This window comes from Lethenteron reissneri, chromosome 39 (genome assembly GCF_015708825.2).
Source record: "Lethenteron reissneri isolate LAM-NWPU_2019-01 chromosome 39, ASM1570882v1, whole genome shotgun sequence".
Lineage (NCBI taxonomy): Eukaryota > Metazoa > Chordata > Hyperoartia > Petromyzontiformes > Petromyzontidae > Lethenteron > Lethenteron reissneri.
This window is the reverse complement of record NC_083817.1, coordinates 7,603,811-7,624,297: the sequence shown is the minus strand read 5'-3', so window position 1 is coordinate 7,624,297 and position 20,487 is coordinate 7,603,811. Positions and strand designations below refer to the sequence as shown.

General features: G+C 45.7%; 1 protein-coding gene across 9 annotated transcripts in view; it reads right to left on the bottom strand.

Annotated features, from left to right (window-relative positions):
* Positions 1-20,487, bottom strand: part of LOC133351955 (cAMP-specific 3',5'-cyclic phosphodiesterase 4D-like) — a 314,479-nt gene that overhangs the window by 22,824 nt on the left and 271,168 nt on the right. For 8 of the 9 annotated variants that reach the window (XM_061567578.1, XM_061567579.1, XM_061567582.1 and 5 more), the window contains one exon: positions 15,023-15,116. In XM_061567578.1, coding sequence (XP_061423562.1) covers positions 15,023-15,116 — 94 coding nt within the window. Of the gene's footprint in view, positions 1-15,022; positions 15,117-16,442; positions 16,909-20,487 lie in introns of those variants that run through there. The other variant, XM_061567586.1, reaches the window with a different exon arrangement.

Here is a 20,487-nt window from a genome sequence, read left to right as displayed (position 1 = left end):
GTGTGAATAACATTCTAAGATGGTTGCAGGAACTAGATATATTTTCGCAAATATAGATTTTTGCTTTTACATGGACAGTTAGCAATCGTGGTCAAGACTGTAATCATGATCGCGGCCAGCATGATTATTATGATCATCAACATCATCCTGCTGGCAAATGAGTTAATCCTATGTTTCACATCATTGTCTCTCACCTTGTCCACCTACAATCTATATACAATCCATCGACCGTCTAAGGTCCAAATAAATATTTCCTTTGGCATCGTACAGGCCCAGGGAATTGAACCCATGTGGCTGCGAATCAGAGTGTGTGTCGGACACTAGCCATAACAACAGTAATTCTCTCCTGAATATAGCCTACATAGGCTGTCGGGGCAAGTGCGATAAGCAAGCATCTATGAAGGCCGGCACAGGGCACGATGGGGTAGTGAGGTCAACACTTTGCCCAGACGCCTTTGTCCTCTCAGTGCAAATGTTTACACACCACACCAATATACTATTTAAAGCTGAGTCGACTTAGGGGGGGACCGGTTCAAATATTCATAATTCCCGTGGCTCCGATTAGCACAATTGGTTACGCACATGCATCACAGTTATTGGTCGCGAGCTGGAATCAAACTCGGGGTGCCGGGGTTCATAGCCGCTGCCCCCCCCCCCCCACATCTTTCACGAGAGCTAAATACACCCACATGGAGCTCAACTCGTGCCAGCATACGACACTGATATGCACAGCCAAGTGGCAGGCTGCAAAGTGAGCGTGGGCAAGGCAGCTAATTGCTGGGGAAGATCCACGCTCTCGCTTTGCCCACACTCACGTGACACGTCCCTCTGCGATGTGCGCCAATGTGGTTACAGTACACCCTCACCTGGAACATGGCCACGAAGCAGATGGTAAGCGTCTAGATGGCAAGCATGATTTATTTATTATTTAGGTTAACTTAAAGACCACTTGAGAACAATGATGATCATTGCACGCATAGAAGAGTTTTTTTTTATTGACACGATTTTTCAAAAAAATGACAGGTTACTCATAAAACATGTTTTATATTGTATTTTTTTATTATCTCCAAATTCTGAATTGCTAACAGGCCTTGACGTCACTTGGTCATGACCAACATGCACTGACAGGCATGGTGAAGTATGGTCAAATAACCCCCAAATTAGTTACATTTTATCGATCCAATGCTGGAAGAGAGCCTCGCCAGACGGTGAGGGTAATATGACCATACTTCCCCATTCTGTTCAGTGCAGATCAGAGCTTAGAAGTACAACGCAAAATACATCACTTGCTGCACTTCTCACTGCTGCCCACATTATAGCCCTGCAGCCTATTCCGCACCTCCGATTAGCACGGTTGGCTACGTACGGTCTGAAAGAAGTTGAACACATGTCCACACGTACATTTCGCCTGGTCGTGCACAGTGATCTTTCATCAAAGTTCAACTCACATCGTTACTGTGTGATCCAAGCGAGTCGGTGACGGGCAACAGAAGGCACTTGCCTAGCAATGATTTTACAATCGAGCAGCAACTCGCACGCATATACACACTCGTGTAAAGCAGTGCATCGCTTGCCCCTGCCACCTCTGGTGCAACGCACAACGTGTCACGTCTGCATCGGCGAACGTGAACAGCGGAGCTAGCGGATTTTAAAACCAAGACGGGGTAATGCAGGCAAGCAAAGACCTCCTCAATTACCGGGGAACACAAACCCATTTCCGACGTGTGTGCCGCGTCGATGAGAACAAGTCGGGACAGGGCTATTTTGAAAGGGCCAGGGGACTAGGGTAATTATCACCTGCGCGCGGGGCAGCATCGTTTGACATTGCACGGAGCGATTTTAAATATTCGAGGCCGTGCGTGGAGATGGAGCGGCAAAATCAATTCGCGTGGAAAGGAGTGAGACGAATTGTGGGCAGCGGCTGGGCTCGGAGGAGAGAGGGCGACGGACGTGGGATAGACACTGGCTGATGATGACCACGTGTATTTTGGGTGCAGCGTATTTTGAGTGCAACGGGAAATAAAGTTTCAAAACAGCCGTAAGATGGATACGTGCAAGAAGGTCAGAGCACAATGGAGGATAGCGCGTTCTGTTTCTTGACGCCAATTTGTATATTTTTGTACAAATTTACTTGGTGTTCCTTTAGACTCTTGTCATATAATATTTATTTTGAAACGAGCATCTGGTATCACGCTCTACACCACAGACAGCGCGTGCTCCATTGCAATAACGAAATTAACTAGCTCACACCAACGGGATGTGCAGAGGTATTTGTCGAAAACAAGGCACGCGAGACTAATACGGCATTTTTCTCCTTAATCCTCCTTTACACGTGCATTTCATTTCATCGTCATTATTTTTCCTTCTCGTATATATATTTATTTCTGAGCTCAATTCCCCAGCTGCCATCAGACTTCCTGCTAAAATGCTGCAGCAGATTTATGAAATCCCCGCACAGCAAAGCAACAGAAGCCGACAGGCGGATCCCCACATCCGTCACCGGGGGGGGGGAGTGGGGGGGGTCTAGGGATCCCCCCACGGATGTTCGGAGACCAGACTCGGCAGACGCAGCGGCTCACGGGGAAGATTTGTTCCGCATGTGGCTCACCAATAAAACACAGCGTTCCCGTTTCAAATAATAATAATAATAAATCGTTAAAACGTTGCGGTTTCCATTCACGTAATTTACAATCATGAGAATGAAGTCAAATTAAATATACACGTTCATTGATATATTTCCCCCAGGCATGGCTAACTACTCATTCACTAGCCCACACTGACCAGCAAAGTGTACTATTGTCAAACAACTCTCGTGATTGTCACGGGGTAAGTAGGCCATCACCCAGCAGCAGCAGATGATGCGAAGGTCTGCTGCGAATTTTTCATGATCTCAAATATAATTTTCCGAAAACGCACGCAAATGAAAACTGGTTGGGTGTACGCAGCACGACTTCCGTGCATACATGCACACAGACCTTATCCTTCGGTTGAGTGCGGTTCAAGGCTTCGAGTACCTCGACGATTCAGTTGGGCGTTTAAATATCTACTTCAAGGCTAATTAATACAGGCGACAGGTAATAATCACACTCGCTTCATTCAGAGCTGTGCCCCCACAAGCACATTGATAAAAGCACACACGTCTTGATAAGAGGGGTGAGTGTTGTATCCTTCCACTCCGAGCGGTGCCATGTAAAAGAAAAAAGTGGCTGGTAGAGGGGGGGGATTAATGAGGGTCGTTACTCGGGCTGGTGTGTGACTACTGCCTTTGCCCATACGGCTCTCAGCTCGCCAAAATTAAATGTCAGTGTTGAGAGGGGGTAATTTCCCCCTTCTAAAATCGCCCCCCACCCCCCCACTAAAAACAATATTTATTACATTCGTGCATGTTAACACACACCGCCGCTTTGTGTGTGTGTAGTGAGTAGATTCGAAACGCATCCACTGAAAAATGAAGTTACTTGAAATGGGCTCAACGGATGCTGCGACAGTGGTGTGCAATGGTCAGCCCACTGGACATGCAAATCCAGGGGCCGTCGGTTCGATTATTTGCTCCGGACCTCGTGGGCTGTAACGCGCAGGGCGTGACTCTCTGAAACCGTCATCGTCGCAGCCCCATGGCACTTTGTGAATCACAAAGGTGGTGATGCTTTAAACACTCCCCCCCCCCCCCCCCCGTGTTTAAATATCATTCCGGCTGGCCACAGCGCTCGGTACAGGCTGGCACGCGATGAGGCCTTGCTAATTAAGAGTCGCGATGCGCTCTCTCTCTCGCGCGGTCCTTTTGAAACAAATTAAAATAAGGGACGAATGGACGGGCAGCGTGCGTGATGGTTTGTTTGCCCGTTTAATAAAACAGATGGCTCAAGTTGTTTGTGAGACTTCAAAGAAAAGGTAAGTGCATTGCAGATAGCTTCCCCCACTCCTACCCCCCCCCACCGCCGCCACCCACAACACTCATTAAAAATCTTGCCATGCTCCCTTTGTCTTTTTAATTAAGGACCCTGTAATCTTATTAGCATTACTATTGCCATATTTATAATGGCTTAAATGTAATGTTGACATTTTATAATGTTGGTAATGACAATAAGAGGTTTTTTTTGTTTCCAATTGTGTAATATTTTATTGGTGCGAATGTTGAAGCATTTATAATTCGGGCAACTTGGTCAGCATAAAATGACCTTCTTTTGAAAATTACGTCAGCGTCTTGAGCATCCACTGGCCATGTGACAGGCCATTGTCAATCCACCGATGATCATACTTCACCACACTGGTTCGTCGAGCAGGTTAGCGAAGTGCAGAGGGAATACGAGTTGGTGCAAGGGGTGCCTACAACTATCCCGGATATCACTTTGCCACGGACGTTGGCTGCCGCCAGTGCAGTACTGACGGCTGCGCCCACCACTCTACTATCCCTCTCTATAAAATATATAAAAGTGTAGCTCTTCGAATCCTTGCTCACACCACTGCAGGCAGAAGGGCCTCGGCGATAGGGAGTTCTAGAAAAACCCCTCCCTTGAGGGTGCTTTGACCTACTCTTCTTTCACACCGGCCAAACCTCTTTTGTAATAGGTGGGAGTATCAATCACGTGTGGCTTGAGAACCCACTAACTGTGGTGAACCCATTTATACTGCTGGGTGGACAGAGAGAGGTGGCGTGGGGGAAATTACTAAATTTGCTTCCAAATTCCACGCCGGGAGATCGAACCGGCGACTTTATGGTTGCAAGTCCAGTGTGCTCACCGTTACCTATAGCAGCACCCACTTCATAGCGGGTGGTAAGTCCGCACAGGAATTTACACGGAGCTGCGGAGTAGCTGGCGGTCGTCCTATAACACTGGTCAACAAAAAAATACATTTTTTTCTGGCCTGGACTTCTGCAGCTGTTTTAGACTAATTTCAGGGTGCTGATTCCAAATCTGACCTCAGATTTGCTCTATCACATCTCATTTTATGCTATCGGCATACCCCATTTTCATTGATTTTACCCGAAATTAACTCAGTCACTTATGATTGCAAGTTGTTGCGAGTCAGTGACTGCTTTAGTGTTAAAATATGGTGCTGTATTTTTAGGATAGTGTGTTTATAATATCATTTGATGTAGATATGCACATTTATTTAATATTTTTCTTCCGCAGTTTTTATTGAAAATTCAATATTTGATATCTCAAAAACCTGATGTGATAGACAAAAACCGATGCCAGATTTGGAATCAGCACCCCAAAATTACCTTAAAACCGTTGGAATACCTTATGCCAGAAAAAGTGTGTTGACCAGTGTTGGTAGTAAGAATAAAATTACCACAATGGTCACACTCATAATAAACAGACACACACGCACACGCAAGTAAACAGCAGAGAGACTTGGCAGAGCACTGGAGAACTGTCCTCAATGCTAAGGTCAAGCCACAATGGGCTGCCAGCCTGCGGGAGCCAAACCACTCATCCCACGCACTCGCCCATCCGAGGACTCCCGATATCCTGGGAACATTGTGTACAGCAGCTGGACACTGATGAAAAATACGTGTAATAATCACAATTTCCGCAACAGTTCATGCGAGCGGTCACCAAATCAGCATAATGGTGCTTGAGTAATATGCAAATTTAATCTTACGTGCCTAATAATTATTATTATAGGGGGTGGCTGCTGCCGTGGTGTAACGGTTATCACCGTTAGCACCGCTACACCATGGCCACTTCGATTCCATCTCCCGGCAGGGCAGTCGAAACGACGGGCAAGTTTCTTAAATCCCCTCCTGCCTCGATAACGCAAACAGGATACCCATTTGGGAGGTAATTTTTTTTTACTTACACCAAACCCCATTGCCTCCCTCCCGCAATCTACCCGGTGCTCTCATTTTCCCGACCTACTTTAGCAGTGCATACCCAACCCCCTCCCCCCCCCCCCGTGCATTCAGTGATGGACGGGCGCCTCTAATGCCGGGCTTTCTCGTCCTGCTGCGGCACACACACGAGAGAACTTGGCTCTTATTTTCGGACTCACTAAGGCACCGCGCGCATCTTCTCATCCCCACAGAAGGGCTTGCAGCACTCGACTTGTATGCAAGTCGAACTTCTTTAGCACCGTATGTAGCCAACCGTGCTAATCGGAGGTTCGCACGGTAGGCTACGTAGCGACTTTATAATATCGGAAAGGGAGAACGTTCCGGACGGCCGCAGAAGCGCATCTGAAAGGGCGCAATGCGATAACCGTCTTTGTTCGATGGCTAGCCAAACGCCGCTGCTGCGAGGATGACCGGAACTTTCCGAGGCACCGCGAGAGCGAGCCAGAGCGAGCGAGTGTGAGCGCAGGAATAAATGCCGAGGCTACGCGTGTGGATGGAGGGGACCAGTTCCGCGCCACAAACGTGCACCGTCACGCAGCGACAACAACAGCTGCAGCCATACCACGAAGGCAATGTTGTGTTCATATCAGTGGTTGGGACATGTGACAAATTTAGTTGTAATTTGCAAAAGTGTACAAATTATTATTCAAGAGTATAGGCCGAGGCCTTGCAATTGCTTGCTAACGCCCTCCACTGGCAGAATGTCATCCACTAGAAGGAGCTCGGGAGAGTTCCCTCTAAAGCCAGTTATTTTAGCCTACTCTTCCACACTGCCAAGATGTCTGGGAATAGGTGATAGCACCCACACTTTACCCCACCGCACGTGACCTGCCAATAGACTAATTGTGGTGGAGCGATTAATAATGGTCGGTGGACAGAGGCAGTTGGGGGGGGGGATTTAAATAAACTTGCCTCATTGTTTTAACTGCCGCGCTGGGAGATCAAACCTAACTGGCATCCGGAGATCTAGATTGCAAGTCCTGCACAGTGGCAGCATCCCAACACTAACAATCCTTTATTTGGTTTAACACGTAGGCTTTCGCGACCAATGTTATTCATAATCAACGTTTTTGGGTTTAGATCGCGTTATTTATAAATGTGTCGTAACCCTCCACCACCCGACACGGCCAATCAGTAAAAAATGTGTCACGCAATTACCAGCGAAACGTCGTACTCAAATTGTAAATGTTGTGGCTTCAACACACCGGTGGGCTAAAGCAGTGAACTATTTGTCTTTTGTCAACGTGACACATTTTTTACTGATTGGCTGTGTCGGGTGGTGGAGGGTTACGACACATTTATAAATAACGCGATCTAAACCCAAAAACGTTGATTATGAATCCTTTATTTTTCCAGGAAAGACTGTGGAGTGAATGTGAATATGGCCAGGAGAGAAATGAGTGGAGAGAGAGAGGATGAGGAAGGGCAGACGTCAGCTAAGTGGGAAACATGCCAGGAAGAAGAAGAATAAGACATGCATGCAACCAACGCAGCTGTACCAATTTCAATAATACAAGCAAAAAAACCTTCATTTAACCCAGAAGACTTTTTTTTACAGGAGGATCCTGCATGAGGAAGCTTTTGTGTGGCGACGGCAATTGCAGCACCCAACAATGTGTGGAAATATATTTGCCAATAAGTCAACAACCATCTTGCTGTCCTGCCATATAAATCACACACTCTGCAGGTGTCCCAGACAAGAGGGAAATCCGCGTGATTCACCAACGAACCGCCTAAAAAAAAAAGGAAATCTCTGCTACCCTGGCCGTGCATGGAACGTAAACACTTCTTGGGTTATGCGCCCGATGGCTTTCGGATTGTCAACGTGACTCCGAGTGCTTGCGGGTGGGTGGCTGGGTCCAGAGCTTCCCCTCTCATTATCCACCACAATGGAGTTCCAAAGGTTACGTAAATCCGGAACGTCACGCTTGCTCAATGTGCCGGGCAGCCCGAGCAAAATCTCAGCAAACTCCCCTCGTGGCTGGTTTTCCGTGCCACTGAGCATCATCGCATTTGTCTCATCCACCAGATGCATCCCCCCCGCCTCCCCCACGTGTGTCCCCAGCGCATCCTCCTAGGATCAGTGTTTCCCCGGATCAGTGGCCCGGCACACAACCGTCAACTCTCAGAACATTTTTGAGGACCAACATGCACCGACAACACATTTTTCACAAATTAACATAAAATCTCGTTATATTTGCAAGCGCAGGTCGGGAACCACTGCTCCTAGATATTATGCCCCCCACCCCGGCCCTCTCGTAAGTTGCCTTCAAACCAGTCGTCCATCCAGCGCACATCACATGCCTCTCCCTCTTTCTATCATCTCCCAGCATGCACCCCCACCAATCTCCCCCCCCCCCCGTCACACTGCTGCGTCTCCGCGCATCTCATCCCTTCTTCCACACGCCCCCCCCCACCGACTCCTCCTCTTTCGCCAAATGCTGTGAGCAGACACACAGACACCCCCGGGGCAGCGGTACCGTCTGATATTTGTGAGAAAAAAAAAGCGATTTCACCGGCAGCAGCACTCCGCCGTGCTGTCATCATTACCCAGGACAGAAACATAACAAAGCAATAAGAAAGGTGAGAGAGACGACTACAAAAAAACAACAAGCCCGTTGTTTGTGGCTCGTCTCGCCATGATTAATGCATGAGCGCCACTCATCCTTTGAGAGGCGTCCGTGAACGCGCTGCAGCAGAGGAATTGGTTGCCCGTGCGCGCGGCGGATTTGTATGCCGACGCTCGTGCAAATGTGCGCACGATGTGGGATGTAAACAAATGTAGGCGTGCATTATTTAGGGCCTACTTTTGGATTAATTACACGGGCGTTTATTTACAGTTGCAGCACGGCATTGAAAACGATTACTGGTCGACGCGCAAATAAAAGCTTTCATTGTCCCCTTGGCTTTAAACCAATTGCCAATTTAGAGGCATTCACATGCTCACAATGGCACGCGTACACGCGCGCGCACACACACGGACGTATACAAGAACACAAACACGTGCGAAAGCAGGACACGCCAACACAAACAATTAGCATTTATGTACTCATCTATAGCTGCTTGCGTGTCAACATACAGCAGGCCACACGTGCACAGAGCTGCTAATCAATATCGTACAAAAGAGGAAGGTGAAAAAGGATGATGGTAATGGGAGAAATAGAAAGACAGATAGGGGTGGTGGGTGGGGGGGGTTTACGGTAAACATGCTATGATGGCAGATTACAGAGGCTGGGATTCATCATTGAATAGGAATTAAGGCTTGCAACCAAACGGAATTGTCTTTGCATTCCCGTGTTTGTGCTGGGTTCACACAGGATACACCTCCAACTTGCATATGTGCCCGCTCGCAATAGCTGCCTTACTGTTATTATCCACGGGGGGCTTAGGTGCTATCATTAAAGACAAAAATCAATACGGGGAGAGAACACAATTACCCGATTTTCATCTACACCACGCTAATCCACAGATGGCTCACTCGCACGATATGCGCAGACAATTGATTTAACGACACTGATATAGACTGGGGTTTGTGTTTGTAAAAAAATATATATAGACCCGTTATTAAATAAATAAAGGCACGTAATACTAGGTTGAATGCCAAAAACACGCACAAAAAAGCACAAGGCATCAAAGAATACGCATGATAAAAAACAACAAACTGTTAAATTATATAAATATCTGTTGAAATTATCAACGGAACGATCATACAAAACAGCAGAGGAGGTAAACAAACCCTGATTTTACAAGGGATTTCACCGTCAAGTCAATAGGTTTATTTTTTTGCTGTTGGTGAAAATCCATTTTAATCAAAATGACAGCGCCAGGGTGCGCGCGTGAGCATGATGGCCGTGTTGACACACGGCCAGGCGATGCGTTGTGTGTCGCATCACAAAGAACCACGGTCAAAAGCAAGAGTTGCAAGTAGCAATATTGGTCAGGGGAAAAAAAGACATTTGCAATACTATTCTTTGCAAAAATTCCACACGTCACGATGAATATTTGTTATTACATAGGTGCGGCGTACAAAAAATGTACATACTGCAAGATGCGATGGCTATTTATTAAACCGTAATCATTTCAGGCTGACGTTTTAAAACAAATCCATACAAAGAACCCTTCCCTTTGGTCCACAATTCTTTCAGGAAAAAAAAGCCAAAATGCTAATTATATAGCCATACGAGTGTAGCTTCAGCTAATGCAGTCAGGATGCTTCCGCTGGTATGAATAATGCAGCCAATATGCATGCATATTTTTCCCTCTTCCCAAAATCCAATTTGCACAAACACACACGCAGCCACTGCAGCCATACAAATGCACTGCCTTCGCAAAAACTGAAGCATGGAGGGAGAAAGACTGCGCTAAGCAGTGAAATCCAAAATGCATTTGCAAAAAAAAGTTTAAAATCTAAAATTAAACGTGCAAATATGCTTCCTTAGCCCGCATCATACAAATCTGCAGCAGTAGCGGGCGGCGTTGGCGGGATGCATCGGTGACGGCATAACGCACCAGCAAAGTACCGAGTGTACCACCCCTCAGCCGGATAAAAAAATACGCCTGGAATTCCATGCGTTGTCGGCTTGTGACACGGGTTTGCAGAAAAAAATCCAGGGGGGACCCACTCGCAAGCGTATGAAATTTTCAAAACGTGACTGAACTGCAAAGCCATTCAAGACTCCCCGTGTAGCCAAGAAAGGGGCATTTTCATTTTCGGTCTGTCAGCAATAACCCGCTGAAGTATTCCCACCAAGGGCTCTGCAAGGTCGACGGTGGTCACACGGCGACGCATTGCAAGCACGTGCAAAAGGTTGTGTTTTGTGATTTTCACATCGAGGGGGGCGAGCACGTTACGCGAATGCGCGTACCATTTCACGAGGGTTTTTTGGAGAGGGCGATTATAAATGATTTATATGTAAGGCTTGAGGCGCAATGGCTTTGAGTAAATAAGCAAGGTTACTTATTGATAAGGTGCTCGTGAATGCATTATTATATGACAAGTTTGAATTAAAAGCGCAGAGCAAACGAAACCCGAATTGCCTTTCTAATGAGAAGCATTATGCTGGTGGTTAGTTTACTGAGGCATCGCTGAGGCAGCTAAAGTAGAGCAACATTGACGGGGAAAAAAACAAATATGTTTTCTTTAAAATTGCTTTCATGGCACGGGCTTGCAAACATAAAGACATAAACACACACATTTACATAAACACACATGTACCTAAACACACAGATTACCAAACACGCACACGTCTGCACATACAAAAACACTGCCACACAACATCCACGGACATAAACACACACAAACAAAACATACATCGACACACACATGAACACATAAATAACACATGCACACATACACACGGATACAAATGCTACCCCTTTAAAACATCACTGCAGAAAGCATAGATTTTGCAAGCATTAGTGTTAACTTACATAGGATAGATAAACTCTCCAAAATAAAGCAAGTCTGGTCATTTTCTCTCACAAAAAAAGCGAGAGCGTGCCTGTTTAATGAAGCCAGATGTTTTAAGGGCCCAGTTTAACGAGGGTTTACCAACTGCTAGTTAGAGGACGGTTTGTTAAGGGATGGCACCCACTGCAAAAACCCACAACACAAACACACAAAAAACAGATTACGGGCCAATGCGCCCGCAAACACATCCATAATTTACTGGCTAACAACACTGGCAGCTGCAGCGATAAATCATCCCTTCAGCCCCATTCCAGGTCTCGCGCAGGTCTCATTGTCGTTCCATTTATTTTATTTTGCACAAGTGGAACAGGGGGTTTCCGTTTGTCTGGAAAAGCAATATTTGGCATGAAAAAAAAGATTTAACTTAGCCTAAGATTTCGATTTAAAGCTTTCGTGACTGCAGGGATTCATCTTCTTGGTTCTTTCGGTAAAGTCACGTAGAATGGAATTAATAATATAATAAAAATAAAACATAATAAAATAATTCTCACGACGTTTCGGCCACAACGCAAGCAGCCGTCCTCAGGTGAAGAACAGGTCTGTCGAGAAGACAGTTGCATTAAAATGTACAGCCCTTTGTGAATTCAATGCTGGGTGTGGTTGTTTGACAATACTTCGCCATGCTAGATGGAACATCCAAAAATGTGTTCAGAAGTAAGTAGTCAGTAACGTCAGCAGTGGCCGGTAATCCAACTCAGCTGGTCAGGTTCGTTACGCAGTGCTCTAAGCACCGTGCCACCGTTCCTCCCCTTAATCTTGTATGAATAATCTTATACCGTAATCCAGATGATAATTGCTTTATATCTCCGTGGTGGTATGACCAATAGTGGATTACCCCAAAGCCCAGAGGATGCTTACCAATATATTATTGGTCATTTCAGTTGGAGTTTAACAATGTAAACAAATGGGATGTGGGTTACAATCCCAGGAAAAAAAAGGTACAGCCCTAAAATGTATGCATGTTGAAATGTATTGCTCACACCACGGCTGGTGGAATGGCTAGAGCGGGCTCTTTGAGAGCCCCCTTTTAAGTGTGTTTTGGCCTACTCTTCCACTCTGGACACAGATGTATTGGAAAAGGTGAAAGTACTCACGCTTTACCCCACCACACACTACTTTCTGATGGACTAGTTGTAGTGCGTACCCACGTGTACTGCTGGGTGGATATAGCCAGGAGGATTTAAGAAACACGCCCAGAATGTAAGAAACATGGCCACTCTTCTGAAAGCCACGCCTTGAGATCTCGAACCGACGACATCCGGATTGCAAGGCCACGTGGCAGTATCCCGATTCCAGCAAATAGCGATAGGACTGGAGAACAATGGCACAGCCTCTTTAGTGTCTGGCCTAATGCAGACCACGTGATTTGCAGATGTAGGACATGGAAGGGTTGTAGCCAGAAACTGTAAATCCAGTAATTTAGAATGGACTAAGTGGAGAATGCAACAATAACACTACCACGCAGCCATATCCTGTGTGTATGTTTATATGATGTATGTGTAGGTTCACTCAGCCTCAAATGAGTACCTGGTGCGATGTGTAAACATCACCACTGGGGAGACGGGGGTGGTCAGGCGTGGCGCTGGCCGTCCATCCCTTTGTGTGTCGTACCGGCCTTCAAAGGTGTTGCTCGCTAACAGCACTTGCTGCAAAAGTCTGCTAAGGCTATACAGAGATCATTGTTGTTTGTGTTGTATGTGTGTGCGCGTGTATGTTTTTAACTGTTCAGATTTTTTTCTGACCCACATACCGAATTGAAACCCAAATACATGAAACCAATTAAGCCAGCTAGAGCATAATAACACTTGTGCCTAAATACAGCCGCCATAATGAACGCCGGGAATGATAAAACAATACTACGAAACAAATTCCCACCATATAAATGCATAAAAAAACACAATACCATAGAGAAAATCTTTAGCAATAATTTAGCAAAACAAAACCAGCGTGTCGGTCTATCAGAGGTTTTTTTTACTTAAAATTTCCTAACAACTTTTTTTCAAATCAAGAATTTTTTACATACTCACTCAACAAAAAAAAAATATTTACCGTTATCTAATACACCTTCAATTCTGCCGTTCGTTGCTGGACAATTGGCATTTTGGGCCTGTGCTCAGCATCCGTGATTAAAAACAAAAGACAGATTTGCTACGAAAACCAAGATATTGTGTTCCGAAGGCACAGCACACCACACCCGATGACGACCCACGACAATACTGATGCCGAATATAATTTATGAGGCGGATGGAGAGAGAGACATTTTACCGGCGGTAAAGCAGGCAGCGAGGCAGATAGAGACGAGGCAGATGGAGACATATACGAGCATAGCAAGCTCCGTGCTCAAAATCGTTCAGCCAGAATGGGGTAGAATGGGGGAAAGAATGCACATCTCTAGTTGACCCTCATCAGCGTAAAATACTTCACATGCAGGGGAGACGTGGCTTTATAATTTAGCCCCATACCACAAGGCAAATGCGCCAATTGCAAGGAAATGCCTGTAAGGTGGGCCCTAGCCCAACAAATGTTGAGATCTTTCAATTTCGCGTGAATAATTTTTTTTTTATATGGATAACAAAAAAAATGCCAGCTGGAACAATCAACTATCGATCAGTTAATCTATTAATGATTGCTTTGATTAATTGGGTAATGGTGATCTGTAGTGATAGCAGTAATTTTACCAGCTAGCACTGTTAACTAATTGTATTTAATCCAGAATGTTACCATCTTAAATGTAACAGCTTCTAAACCAATGAAAAATTAGCAATTAAGAAATAAAAAATGAACAAAGGTCGGCGATAAGAACGAGAAATGTGTTTCATTTTGTCATGCGTGGATCAGTATATACGGGAGCTGCACTTTCCTAGGCATTCCTCAATCTACTGTGTATTGGTGGTTTGCATTGCATCAGTTAAAATATGATGTAAATTTTTTTATATTGTATTTCATATTTTATGATCAAATGCTACACAATGGGTGGTGCTGCTGTGGCCAAGCGTTCAAGAGGTTCTCGGTCGAATTGGGCAGGCCCCCCTGGTTAATACTGCAAGTGTATTTACCGTAATCAAAACAAAAAATGAGCACCATCCTGCTTCAGAGTGGACGGTAAAGATTCCGTGACGTCACCGAAAGAGGAGTCGGCCAACGATGAGTGCCGGCGTTGCGGTTAAACATTTTGCACAAATTTGAGAAACTACTTGCAAATTACTTAATATCGAAATACCGAGCAGCCCTCCTGAGACTCCGGGAGCAGGACCCCCCCCCCCCCCCCCGGATAAACACGAGCACAATAATAATAAAATAATATACGAGCTGAAAGTTCCAACAGTGATGGCACTCGCTGATGAAGACGTCTATCTTTGGAGAAAGGTAGGGGTGCGAATGTTGCATGGCACCAGCGATGCTATTTGACACGCCGTCGCGATACACACTTGGCACACTCAGCGCTGCCCCACGACGCTCGTATACACAGCAGACAAACTCAAGGCTGGCAGCCAGACTAAGGCACACACAGCCACGGAGACACAGGATGGGATGTCAGGTTGCGTCAACAGGATATATGACCAAACACTTTCCAAGGACAGGAAATATTTGTTGCAGGGGGTTTCCTTGCAGACTTTACAGGATCTTGGCCGCTATGACGTGTTTATGTATGATGATGGCCATGATTTCGCTCACGATACTTCCCCGAAAACAAGGTGACGTGTACTCACCCAAGAAGGTGCTGGAGATGAACTCGGAAACTTGATTGCCAGATCGACTCATTTCTGAGAGGTGGGTAAGCTCCCGGTTCAACATCCTCTTGAACTGCAAGGAAACGGGGAAAAAACAGAGCATTAAAAAACACACTCAGGGTCCCACAAATCTACACCTCCTGAATACAATTAAAGGCGAAAACAATGTGGGTTTATAGAGCGGCGAAATGTGACCGCTTCTCAGTGTGGCTGTAAACTATTGTGATGATTATAAATTGTGGTTGAGAATTATTTCCAGATGTGGTCCTCCCATTCCATTGTACATCATCTTGAGATGGTGCTGCAATTACAACATCTTGCAACTCCAGCTCCCATTGCATTACTGCATGGCAATAGCAACAGTGAGTCAAATCCGTTCTCCGCTCATTATCTGTTTAGCGTTCGGTGCCAGTGGCTCGTGCCAATTTTACGTTCCTATGGCAGGGGCCGAGTGAAGCTGTATACCAACCCGCTGTCGTACGATACAATGTGGATATTCGTAACGTCGCAATGTGTCCTGCATCTACGGACCTTCTTCAGACACAGTGGGAATTTTTTTTTACACTACCCTACATCCTCGTGATCTATTTGGTCACGGAATTGTAAATGTGCTGCCGATATCTGTAAGGGAAATACAAGTGATTGCTACGCAGCTGTGAACGAAAGCTACATCTTCAAAGGCATGTCTACGTTGCGGTGGAGGCAATAGGCCGCGTCGGTGTTACGTTTCAACATGTGCAAAACTAACAACATGCATGGATCAAAACAAAAATTAGAACTACATGCGATTAATTAAAGGCACATGTTAAGAAAAATACATGTACAACAGCCATTTTAAAATAAGCCTCCATTGCTCATAGCCAGAACTATGGCTCGTATGAGATTCAAATAACAAGATCATCCAAAAGTCCCCACATTTTAGCATTTTTTCATGAAATATTGATCAACATAACACATGTTGTATATGGTCGACCTCTACATCGCAATTGACTTATCAAGGCTTTTTTTTTAATGAAAATTACCTTCACCTGGTACTGATAAAAAAAATGTAAGTCTATCAGAAGTACTATCGATCACAAGATCCCTGTTTGATTCCAGGAGAGCCTAAGAATCTTACTCCTACAATGTTGGTGTAATAATCCCGTCTGTATGTCGGCAAGCTTTCCACTAATTACATTCCTGCCCAGTTGACAATATAAAGTATACTTATCAGCATATAACACTCAATTGAATCGCTTCAAAATTCAGCAAACACGTAACAGCTTCGCAGAACATCATCAACAAGACTGAAGAAAATGTAACATATAATCCATGGCACACATCCACCATAAAACCAAACACCTACACCTATTTTCAGGCACACACATAATCAAAGTGTTCGTCGGGTGATTTGATTTACCTTGATGTATCCCCAGGAAACAGACAAAAGATAGTTCGCCTCCGGCATTTTTGTTCTTTCTTTCTCCACAATTAACGCTTTTCAAACACAGTATATGGATACTGTATATATATATTACTTATAAAACGGCACGAGCAGATATTCCCATGGACGAAGGCTCTCGCTGACGTGCTCCTCAAACGCTCGTGTTTTAAAAAAAAACAGACGAGACGACTGAAAAGGCAACCCCGGAGATGCCGAGGGCTGCCGATGACGATGGTTGCGGCGGCGGTGGCAGGCGTTGTTTGACACGGACTGCGTCGACGCCACTGCTCTTATTAATCCCCGGCGAGGCGAGAAGAACACGCGGAGCGGAGCGTCAACGGCGGAAGAAGATCGCAGGAACGTTTGGCGCAAGGAGTCGCAAGCGGGTGATCATGAGCACAGGCGAGAAATGCTAGCGTTCCCGTTCCTCCGCCCACATTAAAGCCCCCCGCATCTCTCGCTGCTGCTGCTGCCACCCCCCTTCCCCCTCCCCTCCCCCCGTCTCCAGTTCCACTCCCATCGCTCGTTCTGCACTCTCCTAGCCCTACTCACATCTCCCCCCAAGCCACCTTCGCCCTCACGTCTCCTCTGCCACTCCCTCCTTGCCCCACCCCCCTCCATCTCTGCTCTCTCTCTCTCTCTCCACACTTCTGTATTTACAGCACAGCCAGCGCAGAGGTTTCACATCTGCATAAGAGGGCTTTTGTGTTTTTGTTTATTTGCCAATCTTGCATTGACCAGCATGGTGGATTAAAGTCAACCAATCGTCATGAGGGGGGGGCAGGGAGCCTTCATCCAGCAGTGAATTGACAATGGGTTGTAAAATGAAAACTTTTAGAAATACGTTTTGATCACGAAACGTACGGTGGATTTTTTTTTGCGGTTGAATACAAATGAAACTTTAATTAAAAGATGATGCTATTTATTTCCGAAGAAATATTAATTTATCTAACTGCTTGAAATTAATATTGAGATGTTTTTTTATGACTATCACTGGTATTTTAAAACCTATTACTCATCAATGAACAACCAATTTAGAAATTCCCGAGAAATGTTTTTTTTCTCTCTAAAATTATAATGTTTTTTTAATCTCCCTTGATATGCACTCTCTCTATGGCAGGTGAAACCCTAAGCCAGACACAGGTACTCATTTACAAGCGAGGAACCAGAAGTAGATGCTGGAAAATATTCATGATTCACCACTCGTGAAATCCAAACAGTGGCAACAAGCAAAGTACCACCAGGGATCTTCACATCTGACTAATACGGGGCTATTCTTCCCTCCGGGTTTGTTTTCACATTTGCCTACTCTCCAACTCCTTTTTTTATACCAGAATTATCAAGGCGGTTACACATCCCAGGGTCATCAGCTCCCTTGCGAGACGTTTATATCCCTCCCAGGATCTACACTTGGCGAGATAGATCTGTCCAGGACAAACAGATGGGCAGTTTCACAAACTAGGCCACCTCGCAGTCAAAAAGAAATAAAACATCACAATATTGGTGCATAAGTCACACTTTTTAAGATAATTATGTACAGCCTTTAACAAGAAGTGCCGTATTTGCATAACAGTTCACCGGTTTGACACGTACACTATACCCAATGCAATGTCCTCATCCTCGGCGTGGATGGCAAAAGTCAGTTTGTCCGAGTGCGTCCGACACTGTGGCTAACTTTATGGCCATTTGTCCCTCATTGAGAAAGGTAGACAAATTAATTTCTTATCTGAATCGCAGCCCTAAACGGTCGACTTTCTAGGCCCAAACAGATACAAAACCCCCCCAAAAACGAGACAACCCTCCCCCCCGCAGTAATCCTATGGCTGATGAAGATGCTTGAAAAGGGACGATGTGGGGAGGAGGGGGGAGGGGTTCCGTGGCTTTTGTGAAATTATTTCACAAACCAGTAAAGCACCTCAATGTACGTAAGAAATCGTGTAACTTCCCAGCCGGGAGCTATCATTGCAACAACCGTTGTAGGGGGGGGGTTGGGTTTTTTGATTTTACAAATGCAGTTTTAATTCCACGAATCTGGTCGTGGCCACCGACACAACACTCTTGACTCACTCAGACGTTGCATGTGTGTGTCTGTGTGCACGAGAGAATGAATGTGCACACACAGGATGGACCGGTGCCTGCGGCTTGGTGTTGTGAGAAATGAGACATCGGTCTCAACGCAACCTTCCCAGCTACGCCAGTGACACACGGGTGGTGTGATGATTGGCGTCCACGCTCTCTCTCTCGCTCTCGTGAGAGTGCAAAGACGCGTTGTGCAAGGAGGGGCATGTGGGTGGGACGAGTGTTGCGGTTGTGTTATGCGTTGCACATGATCGTGTGCGCGTGTGTGCGCGTGTGTATATGTATGTGCGGGGGAGCGGTAGTGTAGTGGTTAGCACGCTGCGCTACGAACCCGGGGATCCCAGTTCGATTCCCGCTCACAACCAATAATAGTGGCGAATATTTGAACCGGTCCTGGGCCTCCCCTAGGTAGACTCAGCCTCAAATGAGTACCTGGTGCGGTGTGTAAACATTGCTACGATGGAGACCGATGAGCGCTTTTGGCTATGTATGGTGCGAAAGAAGTTCAACATACATAGATATACAAAAAAGCGGCCGGGTGTGGTGCTGGCCACCCACCCCGTCGTGCCGGCCTTCATAGTTGCTCGCTAACAGCACTTGCCCCAAAAAGTATGGTGAGCTTATATGGGAATCTTTTTCTTTGTACGTGTGTTTGGGGTGGGGCAGGAAGTAAGTATGATATGGACTGTGGTATAATGATTATTGGTAAAGATGAAAAGCAGTGTTGTATTGGGACGCAGGGATTTGAATTGGTTCGTCCCTACATTTAATGTGTGTGAAATCACCAATTGCTGATATTGACCACATCACTGTATCAACTATGTTTTACGTGTACGAACACCTGTGTGTACATATGGGTGCAGCAGTGGCATATTGCTTAGGGGATTGAGCTATGAACCTGACAACCCGAGTTGGATTCCCACTCACGGCCAAAATCAGTGGTGAATATCTAAAACCGGCCCTGGGCTTCTGGCCTAGGTTGACTCAACATTAAACAGTACCTGGTTTGGCGTGTAAACAGCGTTGTTCTTTCTAGATTTGAAGCTTTCGTGACTGCAAGGATTCATATTCTTAGGTTTTTTCGGTAAAGTCATGTAGGTAAAAAATTATAATTAATAAAAGTAAAATAAAAATAAAATAAAATCACGACGTTTCGGAGGCAACACAGGGGGAACCGTCACAGCACGATAGCTGTATCAAGTGAGAGAAATTCCAAGAAAACAGTCCTTGTATATATACTGGTTGAGGGTGGGAGGAGCCAAGGTAGGCCCTGTTCTTACCACACCACCCTCTTGTGTGCCAAACCAGCCTTCAAAGGTGCTCCCAAACAGCACTTTCCCCAACAGACATTGAAGGCTATGCGGCGGGGGGGGGGGGGGGGTCTTTGTGTGCTTGCGAGGTTGGTCTCCCGTGCATACTTTTTTAAAACCAAAAGAGGCCCACTCATAACCAGCATGAGCCAGTTATAACAGCAGCTGGGACAAACCAGAAAAAAAATTCCGTCAATGATTAAAGGGTTGCCTCAATACACCGCAGTCTATGTCACAAAAATGTTCAAAGTGTCAATTTTCCATCTGGAAAAAATTACTCAATAGAACTGTGCACATTAACCTTGACCAGTCAAGAGCCACTCGCACTGGACCACACCAACCCGCATTGACCAGCGTGAGGTATGGTCAAACTTCATCCATGACCGAAAGCTGTGAGGAGGGCCCTTCATCGAACATTGGATTCACAAACTGCGATTGAGTTATATGGGCCTTCTTGCTGTAATACCGGCGGCAAACAGCTCATTGCCGGGCATCTGTGCGACAGATGCCAGTGCATTTTTTAAAAACGCACATTTCAAGGGTGGCGCTTTCTTCTTTTAATGTTGTGCCCTATTCTTCTCGTTGCAAACGGGCCCAGCCAATCGGCCGGCACGGTTTAGACCGTCGTAAAC